A 23,520-nucleotide genomic window follows, 5' to 3' on the forward strand; every position below is an offset into this window, starting at 1 on the left:
ACATACTAAATGATGTTTTATTGAAAATGTAAAAATGCAGAAAGTTTTTTGTTAGGGTTAGGTTTAGGGGTAGGGTTAGGGGATAGAATCTATAGTTTGTACAGTATAAAAATCATTATGTCTATGGAGAGTCCTCATAATGATAGCCGCACCAACGTGTGTGTGTGTGTGTGTGTGTGTGTGTGTTACACTATTTATAGAGGTAGATTGAGGAATACTAAAGAGGAGTGTGCACAAATCCAAAAAATGCATGAGGTACAGGGGGTGAAATTAGGTTTTTAAAGACCTGATGTACGCATTTAAGTGTTAATGGGCACTCAGTTCTGGAACAATGCTAATTCAGCTGGGTTTTTTTTTTTTTCTTGATCCAAAGCGTGTTAATTAGAAACAAACAAAGAAAGAAAGAAATCTCCAAAAGAAGTACAATAAACGATAGTAGTGTTTTTGATACTGGGTAGATAAATATCTTTACCTGCAGTAAGGAGTCATTCATAAGGAGTCATCTGTGTAAGCTGCATGTGCAGGTGTTGAGAACTTCTTCATTCCTGACAAATGATAGGATGCATTTTCAGATTGGGGGTCAGATCTCATGTACGGCTGCTTAGCTGCCTGATTGACATGCTCCTTTGAGGCCTAATAAAATGAGTGTGTGTGTGTGGATGGCTCTGACTAATACATGTAATAAAATGCTGTATCTTTAAATTCATATTCTTTCTCCCTTTTCTCCTTCCATCCTTCTCTGTATCTTTCCATGTCTCTGTTCTCTTTTCAGATCGTCTGGTTGCCTTATGCAACCAGACCACGTATTGTAGTCAGCACACGTTGGACTTTCTATTTGTTCTGTTGTGCATGTGTATGTGTGTGTGTGTGTGTGTGTGTGTGTCTGTCTGTCTGTCTGTCTTTCTGTCTGAAACAAAGACTGGGGAGTGTTATGGAAAGAAAGGCTCATCCAGAAAGAGAGAGAGAAAGGACAGATTGATCTAAAAATTAACAAGGAAAGCAAGTGAATTATCACTTCTATGGACATATGAAGAGAGCGTTTCTGCACAGTGGATGACAGCAAAACCAGGCTGGATCGGCATGGGAATTCATGCTGGTCTTTTCTGCAGGCTAGCAGCACAGGGTGAGCACAAAACAGGGTCAGCAGAGCAGGTCAGAGCTCTTTCTTTTCATGCTGCTAATCTCATGGATTCTCACTAATAATCATGGCTTTTTTTTTTGTTTGCATATGTTCTCTCTGTTATATCTAATGTGGGTAGTTTGAATTCTGCAGATGAGCCTGTTTATCACTATAAATTATAATATGTGTTATTTTCTATCTGTTTAGCCATCATTTGGAAAAACCAATGCTTGACTACCCTTCTGATCATACCGTCATGCTGTTTTGCCAGATACTTCATAACTAATGCAGTGTGAAAACAGGTGTTAAAAGTGGAAGGCATTTATAACTAAAGGAATGTGAGTAGCCACAATATGTTGGTGTGGCAGAGTTTGTTCTGTTTATTTTTGTGTATTCCAGTCTGTCCTTTATGTGTTTGTTTTTTGGGTTTCCATGCAACAGAAGTGACTGGATCAGGAAAAGACTGGAAATTGATGTGGTGATAGATACCATAATAACATCCTCTTAGCACATACAGTGATTGAGCAAAGTGTTATAATGTCACGGCAAGCAGTGTGTGGCAACGTGCACCCACCCCCCTCTCTGAAATACTTTTGAAGGTGGTTTTCTAGAGAGGTTGGTTAAGAAATATTCTGGGTTTAATGCAAATTAAGCTCAAACAACAGCATTTGTGGCATAATGTTGATTACCACAAAAATACATTTTGATTTTCTTTAAGAAAACAACATGACAACAACAGTCGAGGTTACAGTGATGCACTTGCAATGTATGGGGCCAATTTTTGGAGGGGTTAAAGGTAAAGAAAAGGTTAAGATGAAGCTTGTAAGTTTAAAAAAGTGCTTACATTAATTCTTCTGTTATAAAAGTTGTAAAACTTAATACGAGGTTTGTAAGCAATTTTATCACACTAAAATCATGTTAACATGCATGTTGTTTATGTCTTGTGGCCATACTTTGAAACAGGGAGTATTTAAAATTTTTCGGATTGGCCCCATTAACCTCCATTGAAAGTGCCTCACTGTAACCTCGATTTTTGCTTTTTTAAAGCAAAGGAGGGACAAGTCCAAATCATTTTTTTGTTGTAATCAACATTATACCACAAATGCTGTCGATTGATCTTAACTTATATTTAACCTGGAATATTCATATAATGACCAATTATACTTTGCAGATTCTCTTCAGACTCTTGTGGAAGAATTTTAGGCATGTGTAGAGTGTTCACGCATTAAAATGCCCTTTTTATTGCAGCACGTCATTCGACAGCCTCTTTTGTCCTTGTCTTCTATGAATATAAGTGAGTGTGTGTGAGACAAACATTCAGCTTGCTCCCAGACGTCTGGCTTCCTGTCTACATATAAAATGTCCTTCAGACTACTTAAAAAGGCATCCAATACCCAAAATCAATATTAGCTTCTATGGCAACATGCACACAAACCTACATTCAACGACCCAATATCATCAACGTATTTATGGTTACAAAACATCTAATCAGATTGCACACACACAACACACACACATACCTGTAGCTGATAGCCCTAGGACCTATTCAGCTGTACCACAAAAGATGCAACCACAGGATCGTCCAGGTTACTGTCTCCTAGCAACAGATGGGCATTCACCTCCACTGTGGTGGTTGCTAGGAGTGACGAAGCTTCTTAGATTTCAAAGGAGAGTCATCGGCTAAAAAGACATGCATGTATACATACAATCTCTTTCTCTCTTTAGATCTAACAGACTGCGTAACCAACAGCAGACAGAAACCTTGAGTCTGTTTCCACCGATGTGTAAGAGAGTGGATTGTACGTCTGTACTGTGATTTTTATGGAGTGAATATTCTAGAATCATGTGAGTAGAATCTTTTATATCAAATGTTATTTAAATCTGATTCTTTTCAGCAGATTCTAAGTGGTGGTGCTCAGCTTCACGTTTAACATCATCCCTAAAGACAGTCGGCAGCGTCTTGTGGCCATCCACTCAGCTGTGCATCGCAAAGGCTGGCCATTGACACGATGCACACTCCTGTGTCCATACTGATGGGGGTGGTGTTTGCACCCTTGGGCCTTGTGCTGGTATTCACTGCAGCGATCACACCTCAGTGGAGGGAAGGACAGGCGCGGTTGGGCGCAGCAGAACGGGGCGGAGCCACGGAACTACTCCTGCTCCGTTCAGATGGCCTATGGGAGAGCTGCCTGCAGGTGGTGCACTCTGAGCTGAAAGAGTGCTGGCCAGTTTCGGGCTCCTACCAGCGAGATGCACGGGTTCGACTGGTTCAGGGGATGGTGCTGTCATCTCTTTTCCTGTGCGGTGCTGGGATTGTGCTCGCGAGTGTGGGTGTTCGCTGTTGGACTGATATCCCTCTCAGGAGTGTAGCAGCTGCTGGTGGCCTGTTGGTGGTGCTAGCGGGCATGCTCAGTCTGGCTGCGTTAGGGGTGTACACTCGCCACCTCTCAAAGCTAGGGATCGAGGTAGACTCAACTGTATCTGAGATGCAGGAGCTGAACATACACAATCCACCTCGACTAACGCTACACCCGGCCGGGTCACTCTACTTTGGGTGGGTGGGTGCTTGGGTGCAAGTGCTGGGAGGGGCTGCACTGCTGTTTGGGTTCAAAAGTGTGCAGTGTCCATCCTGTCCCAAACAGAACCTCAAAGACAGTGCCGAGATGTATGAGGTGAACTGTTAGATCGTCAACCCCAGTGGGACATATCGAAGAGTTCATCCCTTAAAGGAAAGTTCATGTAAAGCTCAATTAACAGCATTTGTGGCATAATGTTGATTTTTCCAAAAAAAACAAACAAACAAAAAAAAAAACATGTCAACTAGTCCCTTGATAATAAAAAAGAAAAAAGAAGCAGCAAAAATTGCGGTTACAGTAAGGCACTTACAGTGGAAATGAATAAGGCCAGTGCATAAACACTAATTCAAAAGTATAGCTATAAAACCTAAACTTTATCATGCTAAAATTATGTTAACATACTGTTTATGTGTTGTACCTATACTTTTGAAACTGTGTGTATTTTAGAGCTTGGACGGCCCCTTTTACGTCCATTGTAAGTGCCTTACTCTAACCTCTTTATATATATATATATATATATATATATATATATATATATATATATATATATATATATATATATATATATATATATATATGAGGGTTGAGTCGAAATTATTTTTTTGGTAATCAACATTATGCCACAAATACTGTTGATAGAGCTTAATTTGTGATAAATCCAGAACATTCCTTTAGACTTTAGTTTACGTGACAGCCAAAAACCACGATTTGCTACTTGCTAGTCAGTTACAGATGGATTTTGGAGGAGGGACATTCTCATTCTAGAGTGCATTTGATTTGAGAATAATCTGTGTAGTGCAAGATGAGTCATCAATATTTTTGGACCATTTTCTCTGAAAACCAAAAAAGACTGTAACTTTTAAATCTGCTAAACGTTAACTTTGTCAACTTTTAGGAGTACACTACCATATTGATCAAAACTCCAATTTTGATTTTATGGCCTTTTCTGGTTCTCGTTTGTGGTGTCTCTATCTGCTTTGACATCGCTCAGATTTTACAGTTCATCATTCTTTTCAAAGCTATCATAAAATGAAAGCAATGTCACAAGCCTGTTGGCATTTTGCCTTTTCCCGCTAGAATGTGAGACATTGTCATATGTGATGTCACTTAAGGCTTATAGCTAATAAACATCTTTAAACTTGGACATAAACCAGCAGTATTTATTTATCTGTAATATAATGTGATATAATCTGTAATTAATAACTGTACTTTATAAATATTACATTGTAAATATGTGTAATACCTGGATATGGTCTGTTTTTCTGATTCAGTGTTTCAAAGGCTTATTTATGCCATGTGAAAAGTCAGACTGCTTGTAATATTTCAGTCCTCACATGTCTGTACTCTATGTATGCTACGTGTCCTGCTAACAAATAATGATTTTACGCTAAACTGCTTGTTTGGGTAAATATGTAGCTGCTTAGGAATCACCTGTACATTCCCACATTACAAAGAGCTGGGATCAGTTCACTTCACTGTGCAATGTCATATGAGTTTGCCTTTTCTGATAAAGTTTACCTTTTAACACCTGAGCATGTTTTGAATTGAATTTTTTTTTTTTTAATTATGCAGAATTAGACATCTAATCAGGTAGAACATTTGATAGATTTTTTTTTTTTTAGCAGGTTTCTAAAAAAATTGTGATCAATTAAAAAAATATAAAATTGCACGAAAACAGATGTGCAGCAGATATGTATGTCAGTAGGAAAACCTTAAAATTGTGTTACAGTTTAACAGCAGAGCAGTATTAATTTGCAGTGTTCGACTAAACAAATGTAGCTTTTTGCTAACAAATTTAATGACCGTTTAAACAATTTGCAGACTGACAGTCGTGGTGAGATGGTGAGGGTTTTACGCTGCATGAAACTTGCATCAATTTTACACTTTATTACTACATGGATACCTGTACAAGGCAAATGACAAATCCCATTCTAGACTGTTTCTTTCTCTAGCAATTATATTAATACAGCCTTACAAATTTTTTCTGACTTTATAGTTACGTATGCTTAAACTACTACGTATACATTGTACATGCTCTTTGTGAGTGAACAAAACAAATTGAAAACGTAAATAAATTATAATGGAAGTTTGGAATTCAAATTTGTCTAAAGAAGCATAATGACAATTGTGCATGTGCACACAGACAAAAAACATTTAACACTCTCTCTTTCTAGAGGTAAGTTCATCTCTTTAGGTTCTGTTTAGAAAAAAAAATGGCAGCTCATAAATTTCCCTTTTAAATTTTTTCATTATTCTAATTGTACTTCAAGCTACAGTATTTGGCCGGAGACTCATCAGAAGAGAATAAAACAAATCACACATTTCATCCAACAGGAAAATAGGGTTCGATACAGCAGCACATACTGTATAAAGTCAGCCATTACATGGCTAAATATACACACTCTTGGAATAAAAAACATCAAGGAAGGAACAGGTGGCCGGCGCATGCTACACCTTGTGAAAAAAACACAGGGCACCACTGTGTGGCAAGTCTGGGGAAATGACCATTGCTGGACACTTACTGTAATGCAAAGGCTCCTGTTCTATATCCATGCAAAATGAGGTACCATTTTCTTTTTCTTTTCTGTAAAATATATAGTTTTTGAGCTTGCTGAACTTGTTTTCAGGTTCTGTATTTCCACACAGACACCTTCATTCATAATAAAAAAAAATAGATAATTATAAAAGCAATACTTGCATGTCTCTCTGAGCTGTCTGAACACACCAAAAACATTCATAAAACCTTTTCTGACATACCTGATGAACAAACAAATATGCATCCTATAAACATAATTCTTGTACGATGTCTATTTAAAAGTACATACATCAGCATAACCATTGTCCTTTAACAAGTGTCTAAAGTTTGATTTGTTCTTTTCTCAGTAGTTCAAAATAAATTCAGTGATTGTTTATATTGAATGTACAGCAGAAGTAGGACAGTTGTTCTTGAAAGCTCCAGATGATTTTCACTTTTGACAAAAACATATTAAATATCAGTTCCGGTGACACAGCCAGTGCTCTGTCCTAGATGTGCAGCATTTCTGATCCAGACATTCCGATTTTCATTTCTCTAAGCTGTTTTAACACCGTTCAGGACTGAGCAGAAGGTAATGTGTTTGTTTCATATGTAAAAGTAGTTCTCTGTGGGTGTGGCATCACCCATTCCTGTAGTATGTGTTTGCATCTGCACAGTTGCATCTACAGGGGTTGTGCCTCCATCGTCAGTAAGCTCCGCATCTACCAACTGTTCCCCATCGCTCAGGCTCATTCCGCTTGCCTCATCGACACCAGTGGAAACGGTCTCTGTTTTGGGTGAGGCTATCTGTTTGTTCTCTCTCTCATTAGCCAGTTTTTCAATATCCTGAAACAGCTCTTCATTAAACTGCTTCCACTCACGGAACTTCTGCGCCGAAAACGTGGAATCTTCCAGGATCTTGTTAACAAGGTGCAGCTCCGCCTCCTTTGCCTAAAAAACAAACAAACAAAAAAACAGCAGCAAATGTGAAATACTGAAACCACCCTGAACCTTTTACCAATTCAGAGTAAATGCATAGTATTATACACTGTGTGCATCTATTCATGCAGTGTTATATTGTACTGATATGAGTTAGAATTAACTCAAATAAGAGTTCATTTTGGGTAAGTAGTGTGGACATACACTGGCCCCAGAAAGTGTTTGGACACTTAAGGGACACTTAAAAATGTCATTGCATTATATAACAAAACATCTAACCAAGTGGCATTTGCAAACAAATTAGGCTAGCCCTTCTCTTAAAAATAAATAAATGTCTTCACTTTCTGAACCATTTTTGCAAAGACTTTAAACCAGTTGTTCCCATGGCAATTTTGAATGGATGTAAGTTCACACAGATGTCCTAGCAGAGTAACTATGGACATGGTCAAAACAAAAATATATTTTTAAGTCTTTATTTTAAATAGTGTATCTATTGTTTTATAATTTCAAACCTAACAGATTTCTTTTTGTAACATTTGTGGTTTGAAAAGTGTGCTAGTGCTGTCTTAAAAAAAATAAAATTAAAAAACCAACCTGGTTTGATATTTTATAATCTAAAGCAATAACATGCATACATTTTTAAGTGTGGCGTAAGTGTCTAAAAATTTTGGGGACCACTGTGGTTACTTGTGACTATGTGTGTTTGTGTGCATTTGGTGTGTGTGAATACCTGACCTTGAGTGTGCTCTGGAGTGCACGAAGGGTGTGTATTTTATCGTTGATGACAGGGTTTTTGTTGCGTTTGATGAAGGATTTTCGGAGCTGGTCGTGAGTCACTGGCTGATTCTGACCAATCAGAGACACTCCTCCTTTCTTCAGGCTATGAAACATTTCATCCATCTCATCTAGACTTCCTGAGAGAGAGAGAGAGAGAGAGAGAGAGAGAGAGAGAGAGAGAGAGAGAGAGAGAGAGAGAAGGAAAGCGAGAGAGCTATAGTGTAATGATCAAGTTTGTTTTAAAAGTCCAGAACCTGTTGTATCTTAATAAAAGGCATTGTAATTAAAACAACTCTCCAATGGCTGTATGGATTTAAGGATACAAGATCTCAAGAGGCTAATAGAGTCCTCAACATCAGTTATGCTACATTATACCATCTTACCTGCAACTTTACTGCCCCCTGCTTGTGAAATGGTCATTGGCTCTGATGCTGGCGTTTTCTTACCCTTCGTTCGAGGGAGTGTATTTGATTCAGTTTGAGTTTTCTATGACACAATAAATGGAAAAACTCTGTTAACCATTTTTTGTTTAAAAAAGAAATAGAGGTACAAACCCATTTTTGGTTAGTTTATGTAGGTTAGTTCTCATCTGTTTTTGTGTTTGAATATATGAGGGCTTTAAATGTGAGTCTATGCATATGTGTGTGTGTTTATCCTTACTGTAACAAGCTTCTTGTGGTGAGGGTGAGGTGAACGAGAAGTTTCCTCCTCTGATTCTGTTTCACTGTAACAGTCTGACAATAGAAACACGTCTCATTAACCAGCATTGCCTGAACCACATCATAATCATCTACGGCCATCTTTACATTGCAAAGAGAGCACATCTGAAACAGCATACAGTATGTACCAGGGCTACTTAATTTCAGGGGCCAGATTATACAGATGCAAACTTTAGGGTGCAAATTTTTGGAGTAATCTTAGTCCTTTCAGTTCAATTGTAAGTAATATTAACATCAATTAACATGAACATAAGACAAAACTTAACCTTAATAGTCTGTGTTTATTAATTATTTTGTTTTATTTTATTAAATCAGGGGTTGTTTAAGGTCTGGCCATAAATCCCTTTAAAAAGGACTGACTAGAGTAAGCATGACATGCTTAAATAGTTAACAACTAGCCAACAAATAGTTTTTGTTAAACTAAAAAAAAGCAATGAGCATTTTAACATTTTAGAACTATTGTTTACAAATTAGGAATCCTAAAGAAAATGTCTATTCTTCCTGTTTCTCTATAATCCTACCATTCAGTTTGGAAAAATGAGCCTTTTCTTGTCCTGCCAATTTTTTGAACTTGCACACTAGTTGTTGTTGTTGTTGTTAAACTCATCACTGAGTGTTATTAAATTCACCAATGAGTGTCATGAAAATTACAGCTATGAATTATTAAATCTATAGCTGAGTGTAATGAAACTCACCACTGAGTGTTGTTAAATTCCCCACTTTGGACTGAAATCTTGCAATTACACAGACATTGCAGAACAGAGGTGGAATAATTGTATTTACACAATGAAATCACTAAAACAACGAATCACACACTCAAAAGCTGATTCTCAGGCACAGGCCACAGAAAACAGATGTACAGGCACACTCAGTAATTCTAGTGTTTATGTCATTTTAGGCTTACACTGACACCTAGGGGTGTGAAGACAGCATCAGTCAAATGCAATAGTTTTCAGTTACTGACGCCATTGTAGAAATTCACTATTCACAGTCAGCCATCATTCATTTAATCCACAACTGAAAGTGTCCAATAACAGGGCTGTTACTGAGATTAAGTCAGTACTAGTATTCAGCTGGTCATGTGATCCTAACATGGCAGCCCCCATGAGGGGACCTTCTCCATGTAGAATAAAGCTTTTATTAGGTTACTGATATCTCATTTGAGTGCTCACGATTTTACACGTTTCAAAATTACAATTCATTTCTTTCAGGAGTAAACCTTTTAATGAGGAAAACATTACTGAGTGCAACTTTAAGTGCATTTAATTTACACAGAACCAAAGCTGCATAACAGCTGCCTCTGGGTCAAGGGGTAAGACGCGTCACATCTTGGATATTTTTACAGCATTACACACTATTACTCATATTTGCTTTCTTTAAAAAAAAAAATAAAAAAAAAAAAATAAACATTTTAGCCTTTTTTTTCTTCTTTTTTTTCTTCAGATTTATGCATTTCAATTTCATACCAAAATAATAACTAAATTGTGTAATGTTTAACCAAATTAAGCAGATAAGACTTAAAATATTTTAGTATTTATTTCATTACAGTTTATTCAATTCAATTTGGCTGAATTTTGTTATGAAATTGAAATGCATAAATCTTAAGATTATTTTTTGTGTGCATCTTCAAATAGAATTTGGAGCCCAAATAGAGCCGCCTTAATTTGGCAGTGTATTGCCACCCTTATAATCCATAGAGCAAGCTCTCATAAATACTGTAACTGAAATGTGTTATTTCCCTACCTTCTTCACTGTCTTGACTTTGGGCATATTTCTTGTGTTTCTGAATGGCTGTGATTAAATAGTTAATCCATCTATTGAGACAGAATGAATGAGAGAAAAATATAGAGGTACAGAAAAAGTCAAAAACACTGATTTTTCTACAATCTACTGTATATAGGATCTAAGCAGTCCACAGTAATTGATCAGTGTAAGATTACGGCCAATAGGGGGCAGAGGTGACCTTTGAGCAATCCCAAATGCATAAAAAAACTAATGATGCAAGCTTGTTTGCTGTAGTAGAGAGTGATAACAGGTAGAGGGGATTCACATCTTCTCTAGTGCTGGAGACAGATCGACCCTGTTAACCTGTATGTCTGACTCTGAATGTCTGCTGACTCACTGCTTTACTGCAGTTCCTCTGGTCAAGTGCTGTTCAACAGGTCAAAGTCATTATGAGTCATTTCAGCACTGGGATTTCAATGCTCTTTAAACAGAGGCTGTCTGAGTTTATTCAGTGCAACTTGGCAACAGAATAACTGTACAATCTTGCCCAAATATAGTTCAAATGATTAGCACAAATCTCTTCAGAAGAGACAAACTTTACAACTTCAGAAAATGGAATACTTGATTGTGATTGGTCAATTGCAAGTCCCAGTAGTCAACCTACAAAAAGCTTACATACAGTTGGCTTTGCACATTAAACTGGGATAGGAGAAAGTATTTTAAAACGTTACACATTTCACCTTTATTATGGTATGTTACAGCATATAACACCTATTTACATTCAAAGGTCAAAGCACAATTATTTTGTGCATGAGGAAACATGATGAAACTGCAGGTGTGCAGTAAAATCTAATCATTGTGACATTTTGCAAATCGATGCTTGGTAAAATTCTTTCTAAGGTATAATGTCATGATTGAATGTCAGTAATATTTGTGGTCAGAGATGCTGGAAGAGAAAATGTGATTTGTTTATATGGAGCCACACTCACTTGCTCATATCGGTTACATTATCAGCAGCGAAGAAGAAATTTGTAAAGCGTTGATGGCGCATTTTAAATACACTATGAAAAAAACAGAAAGAGAGAAAGACAAAGAGAAAGAGAGATGACAATAATCATTAATCTTAGGGCAGAGGCTTCAGCAGCTTAATGAAAAAATGAAAACGTATTATCATCATGTTGGCAGGTTGTGCTGTGTTTGTGGGCTGTGGGGGAAGATCTGAGGAATGAAAAGTGTAATTGAGTAGTTCACACATCTCCAACTAACTGTCCTTTTGCCTCTGACACTCACACCCCTACAGCCAACCACAAACACTGGGACCCGAGGAACACAGTGACTTCTGTTATGTTTTAAGAGTGTGAACACCAACAATCACACTGAAAGGAGTTTAATGTCATTCAGTCCAGATACGACACTTCCTTTAAAGGAATATTTTACCCAAAATGTAAAATTCTGTTATTATTTACTCACCTTCATACCAGTCCAAACCTGCATGCTAATTATATACTGTTGAACATAGGAGACATTTTTGAAGAGACATCATGCAGCTCTTGCCATGCAACAAGTCATCGTGACCACATCTGTCAAGCTCCAAAAAGGACAAAAAGCACCAAAATAGCATCATAAAAGTACAGTTGTAGTCCATAATACTATGTGGTATATTACAAGTCTTCTGAATCCATACAATACATTTGTGCAAGGAACATACCAAAATTTAAGTTAAATAAATGAAGTTGAATTAAAACTTACATTTCTGTCTGTTCCTCACACACAGCTATATGCCTTCACAGACTTGGAATATAGTGTCTGAGTCCTGTGGACTTCTTTTATAGTGCCTTTGTGGTGTTCTTTGTCCTTTTTGGGGCTTGACAGCCGTGGTCAGCAGTGATGTTATACTTGAGTCCAGGACTCGGACTCAAGTCCCTTTACAAAAAATCTAAACTTGCCGCAAACTTGCCGCAAATTTGCCGCTTGTTATTTTCACATGCAAATGAGCTTTTGATTCGGCATAAATGTTTGCCAGAAGTTTACAGCTCTTCGTCGGTAGTGGTGCACCTCCGGCAAACCTTTGGCAACAATGGACAATTTGCCGCAAAGCTCATTTGCATGTGAAAAATTATCAGTGGCGAATTTGCTGCAATTTTGCCATGAACTCTCGTAAGGGTCTGACTCAGGTTGCGATATTCATGACTCATGACTTGTCTCGGACTTGAACACTAATGACTCGAACTTGGACTCAAGCATTGAGTACATTTTGACTTGGAGAAGAGAACATGTTACAAACATTGACTTGTGTGTTCTACCCAAGTTCACATCTTGCCAATAGTCAATACAAAAAAACGCTCCGTTCTGCCACTTCCGGGTTCTTTTCGCAGCCGAGAAAAGAATTGCGTTCAATGGGTGCGTCGCTTAATTTGAACAAAAAACTGAAAAGTGTTGTTTGTGAGGTTAAAACACCCAGTTTCCTACAGATCATTGGAGATTTGGGCTTCTTTAAATTTCCATTAGGACCGTTGGATCATGATAAACTCATCCGTCCCAGAGCCAGCGCTTGGAGCCTCGTCCGTCCCAGAGCCAGCGCTTGAAGCCTCGTCCGTCCCAAAGCCAGCGCTTGGAGCCTCGTCTGTCTCAGAGCCAGCGCTTGGAGCCTCGTCCGTCCCAGAGCCAGCGCTTGGAGCCTCGTCCGTCCCAGTGACAGTGCTTGGAGCCTCGTCCGTCCCAGAGCCAGCGCTTGGAGCCTCGTCCGTCCCAGTGCCAGCGCTTGGAGCCTCGTCCGTCCCAGAGCCAGCGCTTGGAGCCTCATCCATCCTTCCCAGAGCCAGCGCTTGGAGCCTCGTCTGTCTCGCCCTCTGATCCTCTGCCTCCTGCAGCCTTGCCCTCTGATCCTCGGCCTCCTGTGGCCTCGCCCTCTGATCCTCGGCCTCCTGCCGCCTTGCCCTCTGATCCTCGGCCTCCTGCGGCTCCGTTCGCTCCGCCTCCTGTGGCTCCGTCCGCTCCTCCTCCTGTGGCTCTGTCCACTTCTCCTCCTGCGGCTCCACCCGCTCCACCTCCTGAGACTCATGCAGCTCCGCCTCCTGTGGCTCTGCCATTCCATCCCCTGAGCCGCATACTGCTCCGCCTCCTGAGGCTCCACTTCCTGAAACTCCATTCCCTGAGCCCTCTGCGACTCCACTTCCTGAGCCGCATACTGCTCCGCTTCCTGAGGCTCCATCCCCTGAGCCTCCTGCGTCTCTGCTCCCTGAGCCCCATATTGCACCGCCCCCTGCGGCTCTGCTCCCTGAGTCTCCAGCAGCCCCGCCCCCTGAGATTCCAACATGCCACTCTGCCTTGTCGGGCCCTGTTCCACAGACCAGGCCTCCTCCCTGGCCCCCGGACCCCGGCCCCTTCCTGGAACTGTCTCCCTGGCTGCCAGACCTCACTCCCTTCCTGGAGCCACGGCCTTGGCCACTGGACCCCGCCCCTTTCCTGGATCCTCCTCCCCGGCTGCCGGACCCCATTCCAACCTTTGGGCTGCCCCATTGGTTCCCCCGCCCTCCCCCACTTGGCATGTTCACCAGCACTCTAATCAGCCACACCTCATTCACTCAGTGTTTATCGAGTCACCATCCCTCATCGCACTGCTAAAATCCCCTATATGTTAGTTGTTGTAGTTGTTCTTCTTCATTTTGCCTTCCAGTGTTATTCGTCTTTGTTTTGCCTTTAATAGTGCTCAGTGTTTTCTTTGTAGTTTTGTATATGCTTTTGTTTTGTCATTAAACACATTGCAGTTGGGTTCACTCCAACTCCCGTCTTCATCTCTACTTCCATCAAAAGCATGACAATTAGACCCAGTTGATCTGCAGCTGCTCTTGGTATATTTAAACTTTTCATGAAAGAATCACAAACTCTGATCTCAAACGGATGTTTTTATTTTCCAAAGTGCAATCTCTGTGACAGATATGAGGCCAAATATGATCTAACAATATATGAACACGACCCATGTAAGGTCTAACAGGAAGATCGGGACCCTGTCTGTCTCCACCACTGCAGTGCACAGGTTACTGTTTGTGAAAGGATATGTGAATAAAAATAATGTCACACTGCTAAAATGATGCCTTTGCATTGTCTTTGCATTTAAGTAACATGTTCAATCGAAAATGGCTATTATTAAGTTTGAATATAGAATGTTATATTGAAGTCAAATTACATTACTGTATGTGGGTTAATAATGTAAGCAGAAAAGATGCATACTGCATGTCTGATGGAAGCTTTCATTTTTATAAATATTTCTCAGGCTTTTTAAATATTACATTTCTCAGGCTTTAGAAGTGTGTTAAACATGTGAGGATATGTAATTATCATACTTTAATCATAATCATACAGGCATATTGAACCAAGTTAAAACTTGTTTAGCCAATCATTCAGAAAGACCCCACATATATTTCTTCACTGTAAACCATAGATATACATTTATAGTAACTTTTATTTTTAAAAGCGTATTTTACGACATAGATAAGGACTCGTTACTCGGATTTGTACGTAGTTAATGGGGACTCGACACGGACACGATATTGGTGACTTGGACTTGAACTCAGACTTGGGAATTGACTCGGACTCGAGATCTAGTGACAACACTGGTAGTCACTATAAACTTATTGTATGGCAAGAGCTTCACAACAATTCAACTTTTATGTTCATTAGATAAAAATAACAGCATGTGGGTTTGGAATGACATGAAGGTTAGTAAATAATTACATAATTTTTATTTTTGGGTGAACCATTACATTAAAGGAATATTTGGGGTTCAACATAAGTTAAGCTCAATTGAAAGCATTTGTGGCATAATGTTGATTACCACAAAAAATTATTTCAACTTGTCCCTTCTTTAAAATAAAGTGTAATTCAATGGGGCCAATATCTGAAGGGTTTAAAGGCAGAAATGTGAATCTTATAATTTTATAAAAGCTCTTACATTATTTCTTCTGTTAAAACTTGTGTATTATTTGAGCTGTGAAGCTGTTTAAATTGTTGTTTTTGCTGCAGACTATTTTTCTAGACGGACGAAGTTCTTGTTATTTGTGACCGACGTTACATTATCATGGCAACAAATTTGTAAAATTGGATATAACTTTGTCCAGAGAAGGTTTGTAAGTGATTTTATCACATTAAAATCATGTTTACACATATAATATTTACATCTTGTGGTTATACCTTTGAAACAGGAAATATCTGAATGTTTACAGATTCGCCCCATTCACTTATACTGTAAGTGCCTCACTGTAACACAGATATATGCTTTATTTATTTATTTATTTTAAAGAAGGGACAAGCTGAAATTATTTTTTGTGGTAATCAACATTATGCCACATATGCTGTCGATTGAACTTAAACCCAGAATATTTATTTAACTGTGAGTAATGCATGGCTTACCAGTGTCAGTAAAATGTATGTTGTGTTTTCTGTAAGGCAGAAGATACTCACTATTTCCTCTTGTGTTCTCCTGCACTCTCAATACTGTAGCTGCCAATCTTGAGTAACCCCTCAGCCTTCTCCTCCTGTATAACAACATGGATGGGATACTTTCATTAAGTAAAACTATTTCACCAGTTTTTGTTTCACACTATCAAGCATTGGATGGTTTCTACTTTCACTCTTAGCATGATACAGGAAATACCACCACTGTACAAAATGTTGATTTAAAGAGGGTTGAGCATTTTTAAATCATTATGTACATCATTACACATATCCAGACTGCTATCTAAAACTATGTTTACACCTGACACATACTTTACGCTGCAAACACAACATTGTTCCCCTTAAAATTAACGGAGCTGTCTACACTTCAAGCAACTGATACAGAGCCGGCAACCTTTTGAGGTGGTCTGGAGATTCTTTAAAGCTTCAACCGCAAGTGTCACGGCAGTGTAAACCTCACCAGAGGAGTCTCATTTAAAATACTTAAATTAAGACATTTAAAGATGTACCCACAAAAACATTCTGATAAATTAATCTAAGCTGTGCTGTTGGTTAATTTTCCTATATTATGCCAACCTCTTTATAAGTAAACTTGTACTAACCTGTTGACTGTTATACCAATACAGTGTTGGACCTTTTAGGACAAACCAAAACCTCTGCCATTTTTGAGTCATGAAGACATTTGCTTCTTTTCTCTTTTTCCAGAGCCAGCCATCACAGTCTGGACGGCCAAGCTCTCGGCAGGACACCCTCCTTCGGCTCATTGCTGTTCGTGTTCCTTGAGTATGCAGAGAGATCAGGTTATAGAAGTCATCATTTTGCAATTGTTAAAGGGATCGTTCACTCAAAAAATGAAAATTCTGTAATCATTTACTCACACTCACGTTGTTCCAGACCTTTATGGCTTTCTTCTGAGAAGCAAAAGGGATGTTAGATTTAGTCACCATTCACTTTCAATGTTGAAAAATAAAAAATGCTATTGAAGTGAATGGTGATTGAGGCTAACATTTTGCCAAACATCTCCTTTTGTGTTTGATGGAGGAAAAGTCATACGTTTTGGAACAACATGAGTAATGAGAGTTGGGTGCAGGCCCGGTTCCAGATCAAAATCACTGAGGGTGTTTCTGAAAATTGTGAGGGTGCTCTGTATAAAGTGGAGATGTATCGTAATTACAAATTTTTAAAATCTATTAAATCATGTTTAAATGCTACTAAAACAACATAAATAACGGTTTTTTATGTACAAAACATTTATTGCTTTGTTTTTTTTCGCATGATCTGTCGCTGAAAATGACAGCAAAATGCTGCGCCTGCAGATTAGGACAAACTGATTTGCACAATCATACATGTTTAAAAGTTTTGATGCAGCATTTTGTGTGTTCACAAACTGCAGGGATTTTTGTGTGTTTGCTGGGATTCAAGGAAATCTGCTTGCCAATTTACAGTATTAGACTTAAATATTCAATTGAGCAGAGGTGTGCAACTGTTTTGGTACAGGGGCCACATCAGCTGTTAAGTAGAATATGGAAGAGAGAAGATAAAAATTTCTACATAGTTGTATCTTTTAATCCCAGAAGTAGTAGTGCACTCATGCACTCAATGAATGATGCACAATTTTCTGAAGTGTATTCTGATGGGACCATTCTGCGATTGCTTGAAGTTTTGCTGCTACATTTCTATCACGTGTTAGTAAAACTGAATTAAGACTGAGTATAATTATTAATTGTTTATTTTACCATACTTCAATGCAGTGGTAATTTAGTATTCAATTTAACACTCTACATCAGGAGTCTGGTTTAATAGTAAAATCAATGGTTTGTTTGGCATCCCATTCAGCACACAACTGAATAAAACAGGCTGCATGACACTGATAAATGATTACTGCCAGATTAACATTCACATACTGGTGTGAGGGACTTCAGCATTTTACAAATAACACAAAGAACAAACATTTTCCTCTCTCACTTGGATTTGCTCGCGTGTTCCCTCCGCGTGCGAATGATGCGAAGATCTATTGGGATTTTACTAAAGTTCATCACTGAAAATGTTTGCTCGCAGACTTGGCACTAAACAGCACACGCAGCATCACGAATGGACACGGAGTGGCTGCATCACACTTTTCTTTGAGAATAATATTGCAATATTGAGCTCTTTAATGTTTTTTTCCGAAGAGGAGAGAGAGCGCATGCACTCGCATGCATGGTTGCCAGATTGCCTAAATTAAGTATGACATAAGGCAAAATATTTCCTATTTGTGCATGTATAAATCTCTGACTGGGGTGTTGCATCTATCATCTGGCAACCCTTAGCATATTAAAAGCTTGTGGATGCGCGATAGGTCCCAAAGCCAGATAAATGAAAGATCTAATAAAAAACGTTCATGATAAATTGACCCGCGGCAGCAGTTTGCCCTGGTCTACAATTGAGGGTGCTCTAAGGTTCGTTTGAGGGTGCTTATCACCCTCAAGCACCCCCATAGATCCGGGCCTGGTTGGGTGAACTATGCCTTTAAAATAATGTCTATGAAAAGACTAACTGTGAAAGTCAAATGAATAAATCCATGTTGTACCTTTAGTTGAGCTCTTCTTGTTCTCCTTTTCATCCTGTGGTAAGAAGAAAGTTATCACTATCTTCTGGTGTCATCTGATTTGCCACATTAACAACACTTTATTGTGAGATGCCTGAACAGATGCTTTTCTTAGCCAAAGTGACTCATAGTACACTCAAGTGTACCATGCTCAAGGGCGATAGATCATCTTAATAACTCTCCACATATAACAAGGGCTTGGTGCAAAAATGGCACTGAATGTTACAAAAATGCCCCAGGTTTTCTAACATTTGATATTTCATAATATTCTATTCTAGACCTATCCAGTTATGGCTTTAAACATTGCAGTGAGCATTTAACTTTGATTCATGACCTATTTAATTTAAATAATTAACAACATGCTTTGTGTTATTTGTTATATGTTTGTTTTATATTTGTTTTATTTGTTACATCATAAAAATATATTATATAGCAATCATGATATGAAATATGCCCTCATTAAAGTAAAAAAGAACCTGAAAATCAATTCTGGGAGCAAATTTCCTCCAATAAAAAGGTAACACTTTACAATAAAGTGCTATTCGTTAACATAAGTTAATGTTAGTTAATATTAATGCATAATGTTATTTAGTTATGCATTAGGTTTCATGAACTAACAATGAACAATTATTTTTATTTTATTTTATTTTTTATAGCATTTATTAATCTTGATTAATTTATATATACATATATATATATATATATATATATATATATATACGTAAAACTCTTTTTCCTTGTTAGTTCATAATGCATTAACTAATGTTAGCATCCACAACTTTTAAAGTAGTACATTTATTTGTGTAGAAATGTTATGTGGAAATTAATATTAACCAAGATTAATAAATGCAGTAAATGTATTACTGACTATTAGTTCATGTTAGCTAAATGCATTAACTAATGTTGACACATACAACCTTATTGTAAAGTTTTAGCCTACTAATAAAAAAAGTTATTTTCTGACACTGCTTGGAGGCTACAATCTTTGTATTACAAGCGAAGACCCTTAGTTATTACACCATTAATGTGTGTTTAATGTCAGTTAAATGAGTTTGTGTGTTCTTACTCTTAGTCCTGCCATGTCAGGAAGAGAGCTGGTGCTGGCTCTGTTGAGCTCCACGCCTTGTGGGGAAGGACTCCTCCTGCCTGCGGATGAGTCCACTTCCAAACTGCTCCTGCTTGAACGCTGAGAGTCTGCACCATTAAAGACAGATTTACACATAGTCTGTAAACAAAAGAACAATCCTACATGCTCTTTTACACAGAAAAAAATACCAAGAATCTATCCCCACTGAAAAGACCAGATTAGACCAGCATGACTTTCTTTCCATGCAAGTCCAGGCTGGTTTATGCTGGTTTAGCAGTTGCACTGGCATAGCCATGCCGTTAACTAGGAAAATTTAGCTGGTGAAGTTGGTTCTCAGGCTGCGTTCTACTTCAAATTTTTATGCACTTCCATTGCTAACTTCCCTACGTCTTGTGAACTCGGATGTACGTACGCTGAGCGAGTGACCACTACTGATGGAACCTGTGCAGTGGGTTTAATTAGAACACCCTAAACCCTTGAGCAAGTATTGACGTTGACTACCACCCCTGGAGCCGTGAGTTTGATTCCAGGGTGTGCTGAGTGACTAAGTGGTGTGAATTGGGCATTCCAAATTGGGGAGAAAAAGGGATAAAAAAATAATTTAAAAAGTGAAGTAGAACGCAGCCTCAGTGGGTCAAGGAATGGATGGTTGGCATGGTCCAGCCATGGCTCCCTTGTTGGTAGACACCATAATTATACCATTCTCCGGGCAATAAGCATGTTTCTCCAATGACTGCCTTTCAAAAGTAGTGTTGTTTTGGAGGGCTCTTGAAAGTGTGAAATGGATTTATATTTTCCAAGAGTAGATTACTGCTAGTAGATGACTGCTACTAGGTTTTAAAAGCTCCCAGTTGTTTTCTGATCGAAATGTAGTCAAAAGTTGGACAGTAAGTTACTTTTACCTGTCCCTGGCTGTTGCCGTTTTAAGGTGTTTGACTGATGTCCATTAGAGCTTTGATCACTAGAGAGCGCTGATTTATCCCGTCTGAAATGATGTGTGGCGTCTGGTCCTGATCTATGACACACACACACATACACACACACACATGTTGGTACGGCTATCCTTATGAGGACTCTCCAACGACATAATGATTTTTATATTGTACGAACTGTAGATTCTATCCCCTAACCCTACCCCTAAACCTAACCCTCACAAAAAACTTTCTGCATTTTTACATTTTCAAAAAAAAAAACATAGTGTAGTATGTTTTTTAAGCGAATTATGGGGACACTAGAAATGTCCTCATAAACCACATTTATAGCATAATACCCTTGCAATTTCCAGTTTGTAACCTTAAAAAAAACCACTCAAACCCATACACACACACACACACACACAGAGTATGAAGCAACATACAGAAAAATTTATACAAATATAGACACCACACTCTATGTGTTGCAGTGCTTGATAGTGAGTGCTAAACAGATGTAGCTTTAATGCTATGAAAGCTGACCCATACACACACATACTATAGTCTACATTCAAGTCCATTTCACCAAGGTACTGTACACACACACATACATACACGCACACACAAACAGACCTGAGATAGTAAAGTGCACTTACTGTATGTCCTCACTGTAGCTCATAGAAAGCAGTTATGAAACAAGAATTCAGTTTATGAAACAAACAGGCAGAGAAATGGAGACTTTCACTTCTTTAAGTAAGTTTAAAAGAATTATGAATCAGAAATATCTCAGCAATAAGCATCATGGTTTGTCTGAGAAAAGCAACCAAAACTATGCGAGACTTCCAAACAGGTTTGTTTATCTTGTTTATTTCACGGCTCTCTGGAATACTTAATACCGATTGGTCAAACACAGCATTCTGGGGTCATTTGTTTTTGTATAATGACCGCTAAACTGTATATTAGTACCTGGCAACTAATCTCCTACTGTGCTAATTTCATGTCTCTTATTGTGTTCTCTTTCTTCTCACATAATAACATTTTAACTCAAATCAATACTATCCATGTAAGTGTACATGTAAGTAGCCATGTAATAAGCTACTTACAGTCAGCAGGTCAATATCGCATAATAATGATGATACAAGTTCTTAACACCCTGCGTGCAATAATGACCGACTGACAATACATTATCCCTTACATAAGACCTGTAAATGCCATAATTTCTTTCCCCTCAACAATGATTCTTGAACAATGAACATCATATGAGAGGCTTTAAATGGCTCAATGATGTAAATGGCTGAAATGATGTAAAGTGAAAAGAGGAAATTCAAGTGAGATGTCCAAATTCACCTGAAAGACAGAGAACGGACAGAGGCCGCCACCCTCCCTAAAATAGAATGTCTCGCTTTCTCTTCCTCCTCTTCTTCCTCTTCGTCCTCTCTCTGAAAGAAAGAATCTTTGTGTGAGTGTGTGAGTGTGTGTGTGTTCACAGCCCCGTGGATCAGTCCCTCAGGGTCGCCAAGAGACTCAATAATTTGAAAAGCTACATGACTGCTCCATCACATATTCCCCACTGGTAACACACACATAGAGAAATACACACGCACATACAACAGATCAAAAGGCAAAAAGATCCAAACAAAGATGGTATATGTGTGTATGTTAGTTTGTTTATGTAAGTGTTTGCTGTCACAGGAGACTTGAAGAAGTGTCTCTTGAAAATGGTTAGGAAGACACTGTTGTCATGACAATGCTCCCAATAGACAAAAAGTTCAAAAGAAAATCAGATTGTCTCTTTATTTGAAAATGTTGGAATGGCCCTGATTTTAAAAAAGGAAATCACAAAGATGAAATGTGTGCATTGCTCATCAAACAAGTAAAACCATGTGTCGTCAATAAATCTGTTGTAAAGCAACCGCTAAAAGACCCAAGAGTGTAAAACGCTGGCAGCATCTCATATGAGGCTCATGTGTTTATTTGTAGTCTATTGTAGACTACCAACCACTGATGTTTTTAAAACACTTTGAAATAAACCTGCAGGATACAAAATTGGCTGCAACTTCATTGAGATAAACTGCCAGTCTAAAATAAATTGATCTTTAAAAATCTTATCATTCTCCATGTTTAAAATAGAAAATATATAATTAAAAAAATATAGATTTTGGAAATGCTTAAATGGACTTATTTTGAAAGTATAAAGGATGAAACTCCACAGTTCACACTCTGTACCTCAGACTTGGCTCTGCTCTCTTTCTGTTTCAGAGACCCTGGATACCTCCTCAGAACCAGAGTTACTCCATTTGGATTCTCCTCAAGTTTTTTAACAAGGTTTGTTCTGGTCCAGCCAACCTAGAATTTGAAGTATCAATTACACTGAATGAAATTTTTCAGGAAACTATTTATAAACTATTAATGTCTGAGTGTGTTTCGTCAATTTTTTTAGCATTTCATTTGACAAAGTTACTGTTGAACTTTATAGAAATCATATTTTCCCACTTCAGACCCAAAGCAAAAGGGCCATAACCATCAAAGACATTGGGAGACCACCACAGGGCGACATGTTGCCCCCTAATATTTAGATTAGTGGTCAACAAATATGGAGTTTTCAATAGCTGATTCTTTAAAAAAAAAAAATGTATCCCCTTTTCTCCCCAATTTGGCATGCCCAATTCCCACTGCTTACTAGGTCCTCGTGGTGGCGCAGTTACTCACCTTAATCCGGGTAGCGGAGGACAAGTCTCAGTTGCTTCTGCTTCTGAGATAGTCAATCCGCACATCTTATCACGTGGCTGGCTGTGCATGACACCGTAGAGGCTCATGCTATTCTCTGCAATCCACGCACAATTTACCACGCGCCCCACTGAGAGCGAGAACCACTTAATCCCAACCACAAGGAGGTTACCCCATGTGACTCTACCTTCCCTAGCAACTGGGACAATTTGGTTGCTTAGGAGACCTGGCTGGAGTCACTCAGCACACCCTCAGAACTTGCGACTCCAGGGGTGGTAGTCAGCATCAATACTCGCTGAGCTACAGGCCCCCCTCAATAGCCGATTCTTAAATTATTATCCCCAATCCTAAATATGAGGCTACATTAAAAGTATCAACTGTTG

At 38.5% G+C, this 23,520-nt stretch overlaps 2 protein-coding genes across 9 annotated transcripts in view; one reads left to right on the forward strand and one right to left on the reverse strand.

Annotated features, from left to right (window-relative positions):
• Positions 1–887: 887 nt before the first annotated feature.
• Positions 888–4,079, forward strand: LOC127411278 (claudin-23-like). 8 transcript variants are annotated; one of them, XM_051646731.1, is made up of 4 exons: positions 888–1,152; positions 1,328–1,458; positions 2,846–2,919; positions 3,019–4,079. In XM_051646731.1, exon 4 carries the CDS (start codon positions 3,130–3,132, stop codon positions 3,802–3,804), a length of 675 nt encoding a protein of 224 aa, XP_051502691.1. In that variant the 5' UTR covers positions 888–1,152; positions 1,328–1,458; positions 2,846–2,919; positions 3,019–3,129; the 3' UTR covers positions 3,805–4,079. The 8 variants fall into 8 exon arrangements, with proteins under 8 accessions (XP_051502691.1, XP_051502688.1, XP_051502692.1 ...); XM_051646728.1 differs by having other exon boundaries at positions 888–1,458; positions 3,016–4,079; XM_051646732.1 differs by lacking the exon at positions 1,328–1,458 and having other exon boundaries at positions 3,016–4,079.
• A 1,489-nt stretch (positions 4,080–5,568) lies between these two features.
• LOC127411072 (connector enhancer of kinase suppressor of ras 2-like) overlaps positions 5,569–23,520 on the reverse strand; it is a 39,748-nt gene continuing 21,796 nt past the window's right edge. Inside the window, exons 8-20 of the mRNA XM_051646429.1 lie at positions 22,637–22,756; positions 21,758–21,849; positions 20,402–20,514; positions 19,479–19,606; positions 18,395–18,428; positions 16,428–16,603; positions 15,832–15,905; positions 11,361–11,432; positions 10,390–10,460; positions 8,588–8,661; positions 8,311–8,413; positions 7,886–8,064; positions 5,569–7,162 (exon numbers count right to left, since the gene is read on the reverse strand). Coding sequence (XP_051502389.1) covers positions 6,818–7,162; positions 7,886–8,064; positions 8,311–8,413; positions 8,588–8,661; positions 10,390–10,460; positions 11,361–11,432; positions 15,832–15,905; positions 16,428–16,603; positions 18,395–18,428; positions 19,479–19,606; positions 20,402–20,514; positions 21,758–21,849; positions 22,637–22,756 — 1,581 coding nt within the window. The 3' untranslated portion in view covers positions 5,569–6,817. The remainder of the gene's footprint in view (positions 7,163–7,885; positions 8,065–8,310; positions 8,414–8,587; positions 8,662–10,389; positions 10,461–11,360; positions 11,433–15,831; positions 15,906–16,427; positions 16,604–18,394; positions 18,429–19,478; positions 19,607–20,401; positions 20,515–21,757; positions 21,850–22,636; positions 22,757–23,520) is intronic.

The sequence above is a fragment of the Myxocyprinus asiaticus genome, chromosome 20 (genome assembly GCF_019703515.2).
Source record: "Myxocyprinus asiaticus isolate MX2 ecotype Aquarium Trade chromosome 20, UBuf_Myxa_2, whole genome shotgun sequence".
Classification (NCBI taxonomy): Eukaryota; Metazoa; Chordata; class Actinopteri; order Cypriniformes; family Catostomidae; genus Myxocyprinus; species Myxocyprinus asiaticus.